The sequence below is a fragment of the Anolis sagrei genome, chromosome Y, assembly GCF_037176765.1.
Source record: "Anolis sagrei isolate rAnoSag1 chromosome Y, rAnoSag1.mat, whole genome shotgun sequence".
NCBI classification, from domain to species: Eukaryota; Metazoa; Chordata; class Lepidosauria; order Squamata; family Dactyloidae; genus Anolis; species Anolis sagrei.
The window spans coordinates 84,347,369-84,366,046 of NC_090035.1; the positions used below are offsets into that span (position 1 = coordinate 84,347,369).

Sequence of the window (18,678 nt, forward strand, 5' to 3'; positions counted from 1 at the left end):
GGGTGCGCTGCAATGCTCCCGTGGGATTCCTTCCTTCCCAGGTGATCATCCTCAGAGCTCGGGATGCTTCTCTGTTCTTAAGGTGAAAGGCCTTGGCTGGCCGCCCCCTCCCCTTGGCGGGGCCGGAGAGAGTCCCGGGGCGGGCGGCTCCCTCACCATTTCAGGGACGGGACGGGCGGGGGGGGGGGGTCACGGCCTTCCCGGGGGCTCTGGCGGGGCGGAGGGGCTTCCCCTCCCTCCCTCCCTCCCTCCCTCCCGGCTCCGCCTCTGGAAAAAGCCCCTCCCGGCTTCGCTTTCGCTTCGGTTTGCCTTGCCGTCGGAGGAGAGCCGTCCAGCCGAAGGCGCTCGAGAGAGAAAGGGAAAGAGGGAGAGGTGAGACCCTCCGCTTCGAGAGAGGGGCCGAGGGGAGGGGCGGGGGCCTTGGAGCGGCCAAGCAGGGAGCCCGGGGCGCGGGGGGCAAACGGGGGGGGGGCGGGAAAGGGGGTCCGCTTCTGCGGGAGAGAGGAAGAGCCCCCGGGAGTCGCCGCTGCCTGGGAAAGGCCTGCCTCTGACTGTCTCGCCCCCCCCCCCCGGCCTTGGCGGGCTCTCCCGGCTCTCCCCCCCCCCCCACTCCCTGGTCCTTCTCACGAGGAGGCTGGGCGGTCGCCTGCCTGGCAGGAGGGCTTGGCCCAGGTGGCCCTCGGGGGTTCCTTCCCACTCCAGGACGCATTGATCCAATGGGGGGCTCGGTGGCCATCTGTTGGGAGGGCTTGCATGGTGCCTTTCCTGCCTGGCTGGAAGAGATGGGGCTGGGTGGCCCTCGGGGGTCCCGTCCGTCTCCAGGACGCATTGGTCCAATGGGAGGCAGGCTGGCTATCTGTTGAGAGGGCTCGCATGGTGCCTTTCCTGCCTGGCAGGAGGGCTTGGCCCGGGCGGCCCTTGGGGGTCCCTTCCGTCTCCAGGACGCATTGATCCAATGGGAGGCAGGCTGGCTATCTGTTGAGAGGGCTTGCATGGTGCCTTTCTTGCCTGGCAGGAAGGGCTTGGGCTGGGTCGCCCTCGGGGATGCCTTCTGACTCCAGGACTCATTGATCCAATTGCTCAGTGGCCATCTGTTGAGAGGGCTTGAATGGAGCCTTTCCTGCCTGGCTGGAGGAGATGGGGCCGGGTGGCTTGGGGGAGGGTTCTCTGAGCCCCCCCCCCCCCAAGGTGACCCTCTTTCCTTCCTTTCCTCCCTTTGGCCTTGCATCTAGCAGCAGAGCCATGTCGTCCCCGGTGAGGATGCCCAAGCCCACCTGCCTGATCCAGAACCATCGGGGGAGGCTGTCGGCCTGCCCAGAGGCCCTGGAGGTCCTGAAGCGCATCCGCCAGCCTGTGGTGGTGGTCTCCATCGTGGGTCTCTACCAGACGGGCAAGTCCTACCTCATGAACCGCCTGGCCGGGAAGAGGACCGGTGAGCAGATGGGGGGGGGGGTCTTGGCATGGCAGCCTTGTGGCCCCGGGGTCCCCTCGGGAGGGAGGGAGCACCTCTGGGTCCACAGGGAGGGCAGGGGCGGCTCATCCATTACGCGAAGTAAGTGGTCGCAGAACACTTTTTTTTGCCAGGGGCGCAGAGGTCACTCGTTCTCCGCATTCGATCCCTTCCCCATGACCGGCTCCCTTTCCCGATCCCCCGGCGCTCCACCTGCCTCCTCTCCTCTCCCCAATCCGCGGGTGGGCCAAGGGGCAGAGCCGCCGTGCCTGGCCCGCTTCGGGTCCAGAGGCGTGTCTGAAGACCCCAGCGTGAGGACCAAATGTCGCCTCTTCTCCTGACTTTCTCTTCAGCCATTGGGACCAAGAGAGAGAGAGAGAGAGAGAGCCCCTCCAGCAGGAGGTATCTCCCACCTCCGCTCCCTCCTTTGTTTTTGTGCCATCCTTCAGGAAAGGGGGGCATCTCCACCTCTCTCTCTCTCTCTCTCTCTCTCTCTCTCTCGGTCCCAATGGCTGAGGAGAAAGTCAGGAGAAGAGGTGACTTTTGGTGCACACGCCGGGGTCTTCAGGCACGCCTCCGGACCCAAAGCGGGCCACGCAAGGGAGCAAGTGCGGCAAGTGTAGTTACTGGGATGTATAGTTCACCTACAATCAAAGAGCATTCTGAACTCCACCAATGATGGAATTGAACCAAATATGGCACACAGAACTCCCACGACAAACAGAAAATATATATGAATGATTGGTTGGGGGGGGGGGGGGGCGCGCCAAAATACTGTTTGCTTACCGTTGAAAATTACCTAGGGCCGCGTCTGAACATGGGATCTGATGCAAAAGCCAGCAGAGTGGTCTTGTTTGCTGTGGACTCATCTTGTTGTGTATTGAATAACAAGACTTTTTTTATCGTAGTAAGCCTTGCCCAGTGCGGAGGGAGCCTCCTTCCCCGAGGGCATTGGCACAGAGGAACTGCTTTCCCACCTCCGCCTTGGAGGGGCTTTCCCCTTGCCTTTCCTGCCCACAACAACCCCCCCCCCGGAACCCCTGGCTGCTCCCCCTCAGAGCCTGAGAGTCTCCCATGGAGCGATCACTCACACAGCTTCCTCTTCATGCAGGCTTCCCCCTGGGCTCCACGGTGCAGGCCACCACCAAGGGCATCTGGATGTGGTGCGTCCCGTATCCGGAGCGGAAGGACCAGACTCTGGTGCTGCTGGACACGGAGGGCCTGGGCGACGCGGAGAAGGTGGCCGTGGGAGGGGGGAGGGGGAGAGAAGGGGGGCTGAGGGGGTGGGGGTGGTGGTGGTGGTGGTGTTTTGAACCCCTTCGGAAACCCTAGGCCAGCAAGGTCTGTCTCCCTGCGGGGGAGTCCTCAGGTGGCCCCCAGCCCCTTCAGCGGAGTCACATCCATGCTGGCCAGCTGCTTGCAGGGAATGCTTCACTCTAGATGTAGAGAAGGGCGGTGTTTTGGGTTCCAGCTCCCAGAATCCCTGAGCATTGAACAAGCTGGTGAGGGCTTCTGGGCCTGGTGTAGAGGTGATATCGAGCTCTTTTAGGGGGCCCCTCCAGGGAGGAAAGCCCAAGGACCGCACCAAAAAAGGGTCCTGAATACCTTGGTGAGATTTTTCTGGAAGCCAATCCAAGAGCGATTTAAAATCAAATAAGCTCACCAGAGGCGAAAGGAGACCAGGATCGAGGCGTTTATTTGCGATTCAGCTGAATGGATGCGTTGCAGGAATCGTTCCACTGCAAGCATACAGATACAAAGATTCCAGGCAATTTTATACAGTACAGGACAAAAGAAAGCAGTTTGAAACTCCCGCCGCCCCTTGCTGGCCGGCTTGACGCTGATTGGCTGAGGCTGGAACAGCTGGGAGGAGGCTTGGCGGCCCGCCTCGGTTTTCAGCCAATCGGAACGTCCCCGCGCCTGGGGAGGGCCAATGGGCGCCCTCCGCTCGCTTCCGAGCCTGGGCCAATCAGGAGCGAGGAGGGCGGGACGGCCGCAGACAAAGGGGAAAGATGATGGGATTTTGGATTTCCTGCCCGCTGGAATGCGGGCTTTGTCCAAGGCGGGAAGAAGGTGATGTTTGGCAAACAAAGGCTTTCCTGTCCTTGATGAGTCTGGCAGGGAATTTGAATAGCTGGGTCGAAGCCGGACCGCCCGAGGGATCAACAGCATCTGTTTGAGTTAATCAGTTCTTTCTTTCCGGGGCTCTGTTGACCCTTCCTCTTTCGTTGGCCTTGCTCCGATGACGAAATTGGGGGGGGGGGGGGGCAGCAGCATTGTCCATGCAAAATGAGTTAATCAATGGGTGATTTGGGGGAAAGAGGCTTGAGCTCTGTCCCCAGGCAGTTCCTGGTCACGCTGGTTTTCTTGTGGGGCGAGGGTCGAGCGGGTGAGGATACAGAGGAATTCATAGGGGTTACATATTTCATATTCATAAACCATAGGCATCACCAGTATACAGGCATTTCATATATCACCACCCATCCCAACCCCAATCCACAGTAATAAAAAAAATATTTTATTCATTTCATAAAAAGAGAGAGGAAAGAACTAGAAGTCCCAAAGTCTGGACGGAAGGGTTTTGGGTGCAGGGGCCAGTCCATGCATCAGGCTGGCCATCAGAAGATCAGTCCAAGGTCCGGGTTGGTCAACAGAAGATTGGCTCCTTCTAGGAACAGGAGCTGGAGCTGAAGGGGGAGCTGGGTTGGGTAGTAGCAGAGTCCATAGTCCAGTGCACAAGCCAGAGAATTCACAAAGAGGAAACAGGAACCCAGTTATGTGTGCTGGGTCAGGAAGCAACAGAATCCATTGTCCGGCCCTTGGCGAACTACAAATACTTGGGGGGGGGGGGGAGATGCTCCGCATCAGAGGGTTGTAAAATGCAGAATCATAGAGTTGGAAGAGACTTGGTGGGCCATCATCCAGCCCAACCCCATTCTGCCAAGAAGCAGGGCAATCTCATTCAAAGCACCCCTGACAGATGGCCATCCAGCCTCTGTTTAAAAGCCTCCAAAGAAGAAGCCTCCTCCACCGCACTCCACTGCTGAACAGCTCTCACAGTCAGAAGGTTCTTCCTAATGTTCAGGTGGACTCTCCTCTCTTTCCTGTAGTTTGAAGGCATTGTTCCATTGCGTCCTAGTCTCCAGGGCAGCAGAAAGGAAGCTTGCTCCCTCCTCCCTATGACATATTCCCTTCACATATCTATGCATGGCTATCATGTCTCCTCTCAGCCTTCTCTTCTGCAGGCTAGACATGCCCAGCTCTTTAAGCTGCTCCTCATAGGGCTTGTTCTCCAGACCCTTGATCATTTTAGTCACATTTCTCTGCACACCTTCTAGTTTGTCAACATCTCCCTTCAATTGCGGTGCCCAGAATGGGACACAGTGTGATTCATGATAACATGGTTTGACCAAGGCAGAATAGAGCATATCTACTCTGGATCTAGGCACTAGGCCCCTCTTGATGCAGGCCAGCATCCCATTGGCTTTTTTAGCTGTCGCATGACATTCCTGGCTGATGTTTAGCTTGTTGTCAACAAGGACTCCAAGACCTCTTTCACACGTCCTGCTCTCGAGCCAGGCCTCATCGCCCCCCATTCTGTCTCTTTGCATTTCCTTTTTTCTCCCTAAGTGGAGTGTCTTGCATTTGTCCCCATTGGACTTCATTGTGTGAGTTTTTGGCCCATCATCTCTCTAATCTGTCAAGATTGTTTTGAATTCGGCTCGTGCCTTCTGGGGTATTGGTTCTCCCTCCCAATTTGATGATCGTGCCTTCTAAGCCTTCATCTAAGAAGTCATGAATGAAGATCCTGAGCAGGACCGGGCCCAGGAGGGAACCCTGCGGATGGCACTCCACTCGTCACTTCTTTCCAGGATGAAGGGGAGGAAGCCTTGGGGAGAATCACCCTCTGGGTTCATTGAGGTGGGTCGGGAGGTGGGCGGGTGGCCCTAGTTCCCTCTACAAAGCAGCTGGGCCCTCTGTGGTTGGCCCCTGGCACCCGGACCGCTCTACAGGGCTGGCTGTGCTGCGGCCTTGTTGACCGAGGGGCCCTTGGAGCAGCCCACCGCTTGTCTGTTTCCAACATCGAGGCGTTTTCTGTGCTGCTGCTCCACTCCCTTGTTTATCTCGGCCTTGCTTCCTGCATTGAGTTTCCACTTCCTGCACAGGCTTTTACAGTAAACGCTCTGCTTCCAAGAAAACGTCTGGGATTTTTAAGTTTCTGAAACCTCCCACCATTGTTGTCCCTTGCTGGGTCAAGGAGGGCCTTTCCTCTGCGCTGGACACTCTGGCACGCTCAAGTCCTCCTGGAGTGGAGGCAGATACTAGGCGACACACAGATAGTAGGGCTGGGCGGTTTCGTTTCGTTAATTTGTAATTCATTAAAAATTCGTTATTTTTTTTATAACGAAGCGATAACGAATCATTCTGGAGCAACTTAAAAATGAAACTAATTTTTAAATTCGTTTCGTAATTGTTTTGGATTCGTTATGTATTCTTTTCGTTATCGTTTTGAAGTCGTTTCGTTATTATTTCCGCATGTCTGGGGCAAGTTTTATAGTTGTTTTTTGTTTAATTAGTGAAAAAAAATTATAATATCACACCAACAGTCAACAACAGAGGGAGAGGGAAGCTTCAGAAGTTCCCTTGTCCCATTTGGAGGGTTTTTAGCATATTGCGCGGCCGCGTCCGCCATTAACGAATCAATTCGTTATTGTTTCGTAATTTTTTTAACATTTACGAAATTTCGTAAATATCGAACTTTTTAAAAGAAAAATTTCGGAATTCTTTTTAAAATCGAAACGCAAAAACCCCCAAAAAACGAATTGATTTTAGAAACAAATTTTTCCGTTGTTACCCAGGTGTGTGCATGTCAATATAGCTATGTCTCTACGTATTTTCCAAGATGGCTCCAAGACGACTGGGAAACTTGGGGAGTCCTAACTAGGCACCAGCTCCCTGCTTTTGCCCGATGTACTTTCGTCCTTGAAAAGTAACTTCTTCCTGGCAGCAACATTTTCTCAAACCATCAGCATTATCTGTAAACAAAGGCCAGTGGCAAACTAAAGTATTGGAAATAATGAATATGGATGAACGAACGTATTGGTTATCGCCGAATGATGGAATCCCAAAGAAACATACAAACTGGGACTTGGTGAAAAACTACTTTCAACAACAAAAAATAGAGGTCCTTTCCTAAAAGACCTAGACATGATTTAAAGAAAGAACAAACCAGGAAAGCAACTTTGATTAATTAGAAGGGGGGGGGGGATGTACAAAGGATCTTCAAAGAACAGATGGAAGTCAAACTCAATTTTTATTTACTTATTTTTATTTTTATTATTACCTTCTTTTTTTCTTTTTCTTTTTTCTTTCTGGAGAGATTTCACACTTTTTTTTCCTTTTTTTTTTCCTTTTTTTTTTTGGGGAGGGGGGCATATTTTTAGTCTATGTCCGGGTTTGTTTGCTTTTTTCCCTTCTCTCGGGCTCAACTATCATTTCCTATTTTTCTATCTTCTTCACAATATTATCCCACTTTCCATGTAACCACATTATCTATTAACAATTTTTTTAAAAAAATAAATAAATAAAACTACATCTCCCTCACCTCCAAGTATTTTGGACTGCAACTCCCACAATTCCTCACAGCTCAAGCCCTTTCCTCTTCTGCTTATGTAGAAAGGATAAGAGAAGAAAAGCACGGGTCCTGCGGTTGTGAGGAATGGTGGGATTTGGAGTCCAAAACACCGAGAGGGAGGGAGGGGGGGCCCAAGTGTGCCCATGCCTGGCCTAGATCCATTTCAATCTGGCTTCAGGCCAGTTCATGCGATGGAAACGGTGTTGGTCACCTTGGTGGGTGACCTTCGGGGGAACCTGGACAGGGGAGTGTGACCCTGCTGGAGGCGGAGTAGCATTATATGTGAAAAACTGTTATGCTGCAGAAGAGATGCAAGACAGCAATCCGGGAAACCAGCTTGAAAGCATCTGGATAAGAATCAAGGGAACTGGGACTCAAAAAGATCTGGTTGTAGGTGTCTACTACAGACCTCCAAGCCAAGAGGAAGAACTCCTGGCCTAGATCCATTTCAATCTGGCTTCAGGCCGGTTCATGGGATGGAAACGGCATTGGTCGCCTTGGTGGGTGACCTTTGGGGGAACCTGGACAGGGGAGTGTGACCCTGATGGTCCTCCTGGACCTCTCAGTGGAGTTTGATACCTGTGACCATGGTCTTTTTCCAGAGTGCCTGGCAGGGATGGGACTGGGAGGCTCTGCACTGCGGTGGTGAGTGTTTCATGCACACATTGGAAGGCATGCAGATAGGTGGCTGGGACCCTTGCAAGTGGCACAAAACCCGGCAGTGTGAATATCAGGAGGAAATGGAACATAGACTCATAGAGTTGGAAGAGACCTGGTGGGCCATTCAGTCCAACCCCTTTCTACCAAGAAGCAGGAATATTGGATTCAAAGCACCACTGACAGATGGCCATCCAGCCTCTGTTTCAAAGCCTCCAAAAAAGGAGCCTTCACCACACTCCGGGGCAGAGAGTTCCACTACTGAGGTCCAAAATGACTTCCGCTAGTTCCTTCAGTACTCTTGGGTGTAGTTGATCTGGCCCTGGGGACTTCAACTCATTTAGAGCGGCCAGGTATTCCTGGACACCTTGTTTCCCAATTTGGGGTTGGATGTCCTCTAATCCCTCATCCACTCCATCTTGCTGAGGTTGGGGATGGCTTTCTTTTTCTGAGAAGACTGAGGCAAAGAAGGCATTAAGCAGTTCTGCCTCTTCCCCATCTATCCCCTGTCTGTCAGCATTGCCCAATCTTCTCACAGAGGCTCTATTGCCTCCTTGTTTTTTCTTTTTCTACTGACATAAGCAAAGAAGCCCCTTTTATTGTTTTTAATGTCTCTGTGTTCGTTTTGTGTTTTAGCCTTGTGAATCTTTTCACTACAGGAGCTGGCTATTTGTTTGAATTCTTCTTTGGTGATTTCTCCCTTTTTCCACTTCTTGTGCATGTCTCTTTTGAATCTGAGCCCAGTTAGAAGTTCTTTAGACATCCATTCTGGCTTCTTTGCAGTTGTCCTATTTTTTCTTTCTGTTGGCACTGTTTGCAATTATACCTTGAGTATTTCACTTTTGAAAAACTCCCATGCATCCATAAATACCTTGTCTTTTAGTCCATGGAATGCTGCTCAGTATTTCCTTCATTTTTTTGGAAGTCAGCTCTCCTAAAGTCCATAATGTGGGTTTGTCTTAGTTTCGCCCTTCCTTCGTATTTCAAACTGGCCCAGGCTCCCTCTTCCAGGACGGCCTCTGCGCCAGCCCTGCCTGCGTGTGGCCAAGCTTATTTTCTTATGCAAGAAAGGGGGGGGGGGCAGGGAGGGTTCCTTGCAGCCTCAAGGGCCAGCAATTAATCGATTGATCAACTGTACCTTGCCCAGCAGCCACCCTTTTATGTCTTCCTCTCTCCTTTCAGGGTGACACGCAGAATGACACTTGGATCTTTGCCCTGTCCGTCCTCCTCAGCAGCACTCTGGTCTACAACAGCCTGGGCACCATCGACCAGAACGCCATGGACCAGCTCCAGTATCCTTCCTTCCGTCCTTCCTTCCATGGGGCAGACCCCCACCCACCCCAACACGGTACTGGCAAGGCATGTCCAGTGGGACATGCCTTGCCCATCCTTTGACAAAGGGAGGCTGAGGGCCACAAGCCCAGGCAAGCCCAGCAACACCGGCATTTATTCAACACCCATAACACAAAGTGAGCAAATATTGGTAGAAGGTTCTTCTCTAATGGTGAACTGGCCCCAGCACCCTGTGGCATCACTGGGCAGACCAGACCCTAAGAGCACCCAGGGAGCTGGGAACGTATGGACATAGATGCTACAGTTCCAGTGAGTGGGAGGAAAGAGAGAGATTCACCCTGTAAAAAGCAGGTTTTGACCAATACTTAAGCTTCCCCACCCCCATGTGCCATCCATGCATTCCTTGTTCTGACATGGCCGGAGGACCCTTGAGGAGGGAGGGGTGGTGGGGTCAGCAGTGCCCTTGATTCCTGAACCAGCCCCCCCTCCAGCTACGTGACAGAGCTGACGGAGCACATCAAGGCCAAGGCCACTCCCGGGGGCGGCGCAGGCGGGGGCCTGGAGGACTCCTCCGAATACTTGCGCTTCTTCCCCAGCTTCGCCTGGGCCTTGAGGGACTTCACGCTGCAGCTGGAGCTGGACGGGAAGCCCATCACCGAGGACGAGTACCTGGAGAACTCCCTGAAGTTGAAGAAAGGTAGAGGGGTGTTGTGTGTTCTAGCAGCATTTTCTCCTTTTTTCATTTCACATCCACCTGTGGCTGGCATCTTCATAGAATCCTAGAATCAAAGAGTTGGAAGAGACCTCCTGGGCCATCATCCAGTCCAACCCCATTCTGCCAAGAAGCAGGAATATTGCATTCAAATCACCCCTGACAGATGGCCATCCAGCCTCTGCTTAAAAGCTTCCAAAGAAGGAGCCTCCACCACACTCCCTCCGGGGCAGAGAGTTCCACTGCTGAACGGCTCTCACAGTCAGGAAGTTCTTCCTCATGTTCAGGTGGAATCTCCTTTCTTGTAGTTTGAAGCCATTGTTCCATTGCATCCTAGTCGCCAGGGCAGCAGAAAGGAAGCTCGCTCCCTCCTCCCTGTGACTTCCTCTCACATATTTATACACGGACCTCATCATGTCTCCTCTCAGCCTTCTCTTCTTCAGGCTAAACATGCCCAGCAGCTCTTTAAGCTGCTCTTCATAGGGCTTGTTCTCCAGACCCCTGATAATTTTGTTGCCCTCCTCTGGACACATTTCAGCTTGTCAATATCTCTCTTCAGATGATCTGGTGGTAGTATATCTGGTTATTCGAGCAAGTGGCAGTTGAGTAAGGAGTATATCTACCTGTGGAGTGTCCAGGGTAGGGGGAAAAAACCATTGTCTATTAAAGAGTAAAGGGTCCCATTAGCAAGCATGATTTGTGTGTGTTGAGTGGGATCCACCCACTAGCACGTGCGTAACCATGAAGATAGTCCTTAAGAAGTCGACTGCCTTAATGCCTAAATCACTTCCCAAGTTCACTCTTTGGGTGACAGTGAACTTGCAGGAGCGTCCACTAAAATGGTGGAATCCTACAGCCGACACCCCTTGACTAAATCTGCCTCCTTGGCTGACTCAACCCCCCTTGTTTTCTGCCGCTTCCCCACTGACCCTTTGACCTCGGGACACAGGAAGGGGGTCCTTGGGGGTCCAGTGGGGTCCACCTCTCCCTGTCTCCTCCTTCCTGCGCAGGGGACACCCCCGACATCCAGCGCTTCAACCTGCCCCGCGAGTGCATCCGCTTCTTCTTCCCCACCCGGAAGTGCTTCATCTTTGACCGCCCCACCAGTCGGAAGAACCTGCACCGCCTGGAGCAGATGGAGGAGAGCGAGCTGGTGCCCGACTTTGTGGAGCAAGCCGACCAGTTCTGCAACTACATCTATGGAACGTCCAAGGAGAAGACCCTCCCGGGGGGACATGTGGTCACTGGGCATCGTGAGTCCCTTCCTCCTGCCCTCCCACCCTCTTTCCTTTGAGCTGATGCTGCAGTTGCAACATGATGCAGGGCTATCTCTGGCCTACCCTTTGTTCCTCTGGGGAGGCCATTCTCTCCTGCCTCGGGCATCAAGAGGTTTGTGATTATAAAGGCCAAAGGTGCTGGGGACCTGTACCTCTTCCCTCTGGCTGCTGGGGACAGAGCCCTGCTTCAACGCTGCAATGGGCACCATCACCTGATGCCTGCCTTGTGTCACCGCATTCCTTCTCGCAGTGCTGGCCAAGTTGGTGGAGACCTACGTGGAGACAATCAGCAGCGGGGAAGTGCCCTGCATGGAGAGTACGGTGCTGGCCTTGGCGGAGATGGAGAATGCAGCTGCTGTGGAGGATGCCTTGGCCTGCTATGGAAAGCTAATGGGGCAGAGGCTGAGACTCCCCACTGAGAGCATCCCAGAGTTGCTGGAAATCCATGTCAAGTGCAAGAAGGAGGCCCTCCAGGTGTTCATGGCGCGTGCCTTCAAGGATGACGAGCAACGCTTCCAAATCAAGTTCACGGTAGGTTCCCCCACGAGACGAGGCCTTTGGTAAAGCCTTATAGTGGGGGGAGGGGGTGTCTTATAGGAAAAAAGGGAGCCCCAGCACAGAAGGATCACTGGTCCCACTGGCAGTACTCCCAGCCTCACAGGACTGGTGTCTTTGTTGGAGTTTTAAAAAGGAAAAAGCAGTAAAATAAAGCAGCAGCAAAATGTTGCGGTTTAGCAGAGCAGAAGCTTCCAGACACAGCAGCAACAGAGCAAATGAGCTCTAGCAATTCAAGGAGCAAAAGCAGGCTTTCAAATTTACAAAAGTCCATCTTATGTGGCAGAACTGAATATGAGAAAGTTCAGGGTCTTGCTCTCTGTCTCAAATTGTCTGGAGACATCTTGCATGCTCTCCTCTCTGGATAACAGTAAGAAGACTGGGCATGTCCCCGAGAGTTGTCCGTCGTGTCCTTTCTCTGTATCTCCTTTCCTGCCAGGAAACCCTGGATAACCGGAAGGAGGAATACTGCCGAAGGAATGAGCAAGAGTCCATTAAACGCTGCCAGGCGCTGCTGGCCACTCTCTGCGCGGAGCTGGAGGAGAAGGTGCGCAGCGGGCTCTACTCCCGGCCCAACGGACACCGGCAGTTTGTGGAAGACCTGAAGGACATTGAGAGAAGATACCACCGGGAGCCCAAAAAGGGGGTGATGGTAAGTATTACGGTATATTGTTATAAGTCCAGTGTGTGTGTTAAAGAAAGCCTTGCAGAAAAGCCTTGCAAAGTGTTGATGATTAACTGCAGCTGAAATACTAGCTCAGCAAAGCAAGGCTGGGCCACGCCTCTTGAATGTAACAGTTTTTGAGGTTTTTGCAAACTGTTAGCAGTTAGCTGTTTGACATGCTGGAAAGCAGATGCAAGAAGCTTATGTAATGGTGAAGTAACTATGTACTTTTGTTATGCTCTATATTTTATAACACAGGACATTTGTTCTGTATTACTTACAGAGACAATGTAAGTGTACCAAGCTGTTTTATTTTCAACTCTGCAACCAAGAGTAAAGCTCTACTGTTTTATTTCTCCTGACTGGTCTGTGTCTTACTATTCACTTCATCACATTTACTAAATACAGTAGAGTCTCGCTTATCCAACATAAACGGGCCGGCAGAACCCTATTCAATGTCAAATTATGTTCCGATTTTACAAATTAAGCACCAAAGCATGTTTTATAATCAATTGACTGAAAAAGCAGTTCAATACATGGTAAGGTTATGTAGTAATTACCAGAACAATTTCTTTATTAAAACATAATATTTCTGGGTCCTTCCCTTTCCCTTCCCGATGTGTCTGTGCCTTGTGTTGCATGGGAAAGCCGGGAGAGAATAGTTGTTGTTGTTGTTGTTGTTGTTGTTGTTGTTGTTGTTGTTATGACGTCTCCATGCTGTGCAGTCCTGGGACTCAAAGTTTTCCAAGGTCCATGCCCTTCTCTTGGTGCATTTACAGTATGGAATGAATACCATTGCATCCCACTTTGAATCCCATGGCTCCATGCGATGGAGGCCTCCTGGGAATTATAGTTTCCCAAGATTCATACCCTTCTCTTGGTGTATCTACACTGTGGAATGAATGCAGGCGGGCCTTACTTTAAATGCCATGTCTCCATGAGATGGCCTTGGGAATTGCAGTTTCCAAAAGTCTATGACCCTTCTCTGGGTGCATCTACACTGTGAAATGAATGCAGCTGGACTTTACTTTAAATACCATTGCTTCATACTATGCAGTCCTGGGAGTTATAGTTTTCCAAGGTCCCCACTCATCTCTGTGGGGTGAGGGAGGGCATTGCTGCTTGACATGTAACAGCTGACATGTGATCTTGCGTTAGTGGGGAAGCTGGGATTTCAAAGAGAGGAGGGTTTTTTTTTCCAACAAAGCGTGAGGGGGGGAGGGATGGTGGATGGGGCTGCATCTCTATAATGTGATGACAAACTCAAAGAATGTAGAATACTACTGAGTTGCATAGATACATTTAACAGTGTGATGATGGTAGGGAAATCATTCATTTCATTGAAAAACAGAGCTCCATCCAGCCTCCCTGGGGTCCCAGCAACACCCCCTCCCCATCCCTTCCAGTATGGGAGCCCCTTGGAGCCCCTTCGGTCTGTGAAACAGGCCTTTGGACAGAAATGGAGTCTCCACCACACTTCATCGGTACTCAGCCAACCATTTCATTGCTTCAGTGTGATGAAGTGGATGCCAACAATGCACACTACAAACCAAAGATTTCTTAAAACTTGCAACACAAACATTAGGGGCGACGTGTGGATCTTAGCAGAGGTGCAAGAGGGCGCAACCGTGATGTCCATGTCCATGTTTGCGGGCCAGAATGGGTCTTCTTGCACTGATGTTGCAGATTCCCAAAGTATGTGGAAGGCCCTCCAAATTCTTTAGCTGAGGGAAGTGTCCTTGTGTTGGGAGCCTAAGAGTGGGGAGTGGGTGCCCCCCGGGGACACAGGTCGGGAGCCCCCCAACTATGTTCCCAGGGCCTCAGAATCTCTTCGATGGTGCCGGGAGAGGGGGTCCTTGGGGCAGACCCTTTGGCAGTGTCCAGTCCGGGCCCTTCCTGATGGCCCTCCTGAGCTCTGCTTCCTCCATCCAGGCAGAGGAGACCCTGAAGCAGTTCCTGGAGGGCAAGGAGGCCGTCGGCAGAGCCATTCTCCAAAGCGACACGGCCCTCAGCGAGAAGGAGAAGCAAGTGGAAGGTGAGCCCCCCTCCCCATCCGGAGAACGGAGTGGGGAGCAGAGCCCCTGCTTTCTGCTCTGGCCACAAGGCTCATCCAGTGCCTCTGAGAGGAAAGGCCAAAGCCAGAGGGACGGTCATGGGTCAGGTTTCCGTGCCGGACACCAGAGCCTCAGGAGAGTCACCGCTGAGCCCCTGCCCTTTCCAGGAAAGCCTCCCAGATCTGGACACACCCCAAATCCATCTCCACCAAGTCTTTACAGAGTGTGTGGAGCAGTCCCATAGAAGGGCCAAGACTTTAACGACATCACCCCAAAAGCCCTTTTGCAGGGCATAGATTTGCTTTGATTCCTCTGTGGTTCCCAGGACATCACGTGAAATCTGGGCGTTGCCATGCACCGTGGGGAATCCGGTGGGGCCTGGCGGAAGCATGGGGGGTCCGGCACCCTGGTGCATCCCCTGCCTTCCCTGTCACCTCATCCCACAGGGGGAAGCACTCATGCTCGCCTTCCCCAGGTTGTGTTCAAAGCAACACAAGAAGCCTCCCTTGCTGCCACCATCACTGCCTCATACACTGATTCCACACACCCTCAGGCACGGAGCCCCGCCAGCGATGGGTCAATGCCGTGTGATGGGAGCCAGCGGGCTCCGTGCCTGAAGAGAGGTGAAAATCAGCAAAGGGCGGACAAATTTGGCCCTCTGATGAGGTGGCAAGAAAGCCCTGATATAGAATCATAGAATCCTAGAATCCAAGAGTTGGAAGAGACCTCCTGGGCCATCCTCCAGTCCAACCCCATTCTGCCAAGAAGCAGGAATATTGCATTCAAACCACCCCTGACAAATGGCCATCCAGCCTCTGCTTAAAAGCTTCCAAAGAAGGAGCCTCCACCACACTCCCTCCGGGGCAGAGAGTTCCACTGCTGAACGGCTCTCACAGTCAGGAAGTTCTTCCTCATGTTCAGATGGAATCTCCTCTCTTGTAGTTTGAAGCCATTCTTCCCTTGCGTCCTACCCTCCAGTGAAGCAGAAAACAAGCTTGCTCCCTCCTCCTCCCTGTGGCTTCCTCTCACATATTTATACATGGCTCTAATCATATCTCCTCTCAGCCTTCTCTTCTTCAGGCTAAACATGCCCAGTTCCCTTAGCCGCTCCTCATAGGGCTTGTTCTCCAGACCCTTGATCATTTTAGTCGACATGCTGGGCTTGTGTTTTTCAGCACTTAAGGGCCCAGCGCTGAGTCTTTTCTTAAATGCTACCAAGTGACCACTGTATGTGGGGTAGGGTGGGGGGGGGGCCTTCAGAGATTGACCGTCCTTTCCTTTCTCCCTTTCCCCCATTCGCTGGACAGAGGCCCGGGCGCGGGAGGAGGCTGCTCGGAGGGAGCAGGAGGTCCTGCGGCAGAGGGATGCTGAGCGGGAGCAGAAGATGCAGGACCTGCAGCGGAGCTACGAGGAGAACGTCCAGCAGCTGAAGGTCAAGATGGAGAAGGATCGGGAGCAGCTCCTGGAGGAGCAGAAGAAGATGATGGACAGCCGGCTGGCGGTAAGCCTCCCTGGGGTCCCAGGGACACCCCCTCCCTGTCTCTTCCGTTATGGGAGCCCCTTGGAGCCCCCTTGGGTCTGTGAAATATGCCTTTGGACAGAAATAGAAGTCCGCCTCTCTTTCTTTTGCAGGAGCAACAGGCGTTGCTGAACGAGGGGTTCCAGAAGGAGGCCAGGCAGATGAGGGAGGAGATCCAGCTCCTGAAGGAGGAGAATGCCAAGGTCCAGGAGTCCCCCTCGCTGGAAAATGTCGTGGATGGGATTTGTAAAATCATCGGCGCCATTTTTTCAGGGATCATGAAGTGTGCGGAGTTCTCTCAAAACCTTTCAGGCAATAGTGGTCAGAGCCTCTCCAGACCACAGCAGGCCCCTGCTCTTACCTATTGGCCTTGCCCTTCTCCAGCTGTTGCCAATAACCGTTGATGACCCGGAGGCCGGCCGGTGTCTGTGTGGCTCTTTGGACCGAATGCACTGTTAGTTAGAGAAGAACGCTGCGCTTCCCTTGCCTGAGAACGGTGCCGGGAGGCATCCCCCCAGGACCTTCCCACACATTTTGCAGGCGCTGTCACTCAGGCACATTTCTTGGGGGGTGCCCCATGAGCTAGGCCCATTGCCTCCATCCAAGGTAAAGTTGGACTTGGCGGGGGGCAATGGTGGCCCTTGGAGCCCCCAAGGAAGCGGCCGCTGAAGGCACCCTTGCCACACTGCAGACGAACACGCTGGAGTGGTGGGAGCCAAGAACATGCTCTCATTGGTTATAGAGACAGACAGATAGGGCTCCATAGGTAGGTAGGAAGACAGGCACAAGCACACGCTTTTCAGTGGTCTGCTCTTTCATGCTCTTCGATTGTACCCAGAACTCATGTATTTGATCCAGAGTCTGCTGCTTGGTTGTGTTTCATGCTGCTTTTCTGACCACGAGCTGCTTGGTTGTATCTCTACCCACCTGAGTTCATAGTGCCTCTCTTATACATTATTCGAGCACACCATACAGGATTCATGCTTCCATCGGTGCTGATATCATCGTACCTGCACTCCGCTATTTACGGGTCCTGACCGACAACGGGTGATAAGGGGAGGCCTCCCTGTCCATCTCTTCACCTGCCTGCCTATCTGTCAATATTTGCCTGTTTGAGGGCTGCTTTTCAGCCCTGGTTTGGACTTCTGCTTGTTTTGACCACACGCTGTGCGCTTACCTTTGACCAAACGTGTTTCTTTGCAAAATAAAAGTATCCGTGTTATAGAGCTAAAATTTAGGGGTCTTTGCCAGGAGGCAGAGACCAATTAGAATAATCAAAGAGTTCTTTTTCCCCTGGCGAGACAGAGAAGCATTCCATATTTTTCCCTGATTTCCCAATGAAAAGTCTCACCAGGTGAAGAAAAGCCATCGAAGTTTAATGCGATTCAGCTGAAACCAGATGCAAAGCTGCAATCAATCGCCAGCAGAGCATGAGGAGATTACACCAATGCAGTCATATTTATAGTAAATTCAAATTTGCAGAGTTCAAACTCCCCGCCCCGGCTTCCCTGTTGCTCCCTGCTGTGATTGGGTGATGGGCAGACACCTGGGAGGCGGCCCTCCCGCCCCCGGCACCTCCTGACCAATCAGGTAGCTCCAGTGGTCCGTAGGATCCAATGGGGAGACCTCTGCCACCTGGTGGCGACAGCCAATCAGGAGAGATGGAGGCGGGATGATGGAACACAAAGGAATCTGGGAAGGAATCTTTAAACAAAGGAATGGCATGTGCTCTGGGAGACAAAGAGCCCATACAGGGCTGCTTTGAGTGTTGTGAATCAACATGTGTCCTTCCTGGCTGTGAGACAGGGGAACAATGCCTGGGGTTAATGCTATCAATGGGAAGTAAACAAAAAGCAGAGGGGAAGGTTTCCCCTTATCTTACAGAAACTGTTGTCAAACAATTGTTTAGGCCAGGAGGTTCCCTTACATATTTAAATCATATGCAGCTATCTTCCCATCCAGGACCCCAGAGAGAGATTAATAATACCAATTATAAAAAGCAGATGATATCAGGACACAGCATGAATTCATAAGTTGTCTTGAAGAAAGTTCATGGGTAGAGAGCGAGTCCTTGAAGATAGTGAAGTCCAGGAATGTCGCAGAATTCAAAAAGCCACCAAAGGGAGTCTATGGAGTTCCAGTGGGTCAAGACGCAAAGCCCTGCAGCGCTGGGATGGAAGGCGGTCCCATGCTCCTTGGAAAACTCGAGAGAGGCAGAGACCCCAAGGTCTAGCCATTCCCAAAGTTTCATGGGGTCCTCATTGTTGTTAAGGCCTTGGCAAATTGACCAAGACTTAACCCCTATTGTGCAGTCTGGTACCTTTGACCTTTGCAGAACTATAAGTCACCATCCCTTGTTGGGGGGGGGGGGTCATGCTCGGCTTCATCCGTTGCTGCCTTTCACAACTGTATTTCAGAACTGCCTTGAGAAACGTGTGTTGGGTCGATATGGGGGGGGGGGAATAGGGGGCACTGCATTTTGCTGAGCCGTTTCTCCAAACATCCTTTAAAGTCAAGGAAATTCAGGCCCAACGAAAGAGGGTCCCATTCTCCCCCCCCCCCCCTCACGTGGCTTGAAAAGTCCCAGTCAATAGTCCTGGCGTCAAGCATTGTCTGATGGGATTTCTTAGTTGCACTGTATGTTGGCCTTGAATTTTTGCCATTCGTATGTTGTAAACTGCATTGATTCCCCCCAGAGGTGAGAAAGGCAGGAGGCTCATCAGGACTGCTAAAGGGAGCTGGGCAGACGGCATTTCCCGATGTCCTTGCAAGAGGAGCAGGCAGTCCCTCAGCGAAGCCAGTGGGATGGAGTTGGTCTGGTCTGGTGCGGTGTGGGTAGAGTTGCCTCAGGAACAGCCCGTT

At 52.3% G+C, this 18,678-nt stretch overlaps 1 protein-coding gene across 1 annotated transcript; it reads left to right on the plus strand.

Annotated features, from left to right (window-relative positions):
• The first annotated feature begins 288 nt into the window (after positions 1 to 288).
• Positions 289 to 17,049, plus strand: LOC137095417 (guanylate-binding protein 1-like). Its single transcript, XM_067462064.1, has 11 exons — positions 289 to 372; positions 1,236 to 1,432; positions 2,562 to 2,689; positions 8,925 to 9,034; positions 9,527 to 9,732; positions 10,758 to 11,000; positions 11,275 to 11,555; positions 12,019 to 12,231; positions 14,176 to 14,278; positions 15,605 to 15,798; positions 15,930 to 17,049. The coding sequence occupies exons 2-11, from the start codon at positions 1,243 to 1,245 to the stop codon at positions 16,218 to 16,220; spliced, it is 1,959 nt and encodes a 652-aa protein (XP_067318165.1). The 5' UTR covers positions 289 to 372; positions 1,236 to 1,242; the 3' UTR covers positions 16,221 to 17,049.
• The last annotated feature ends 1,629 nt before the right edge of the window (positions 17,050 to 18,678 follow it).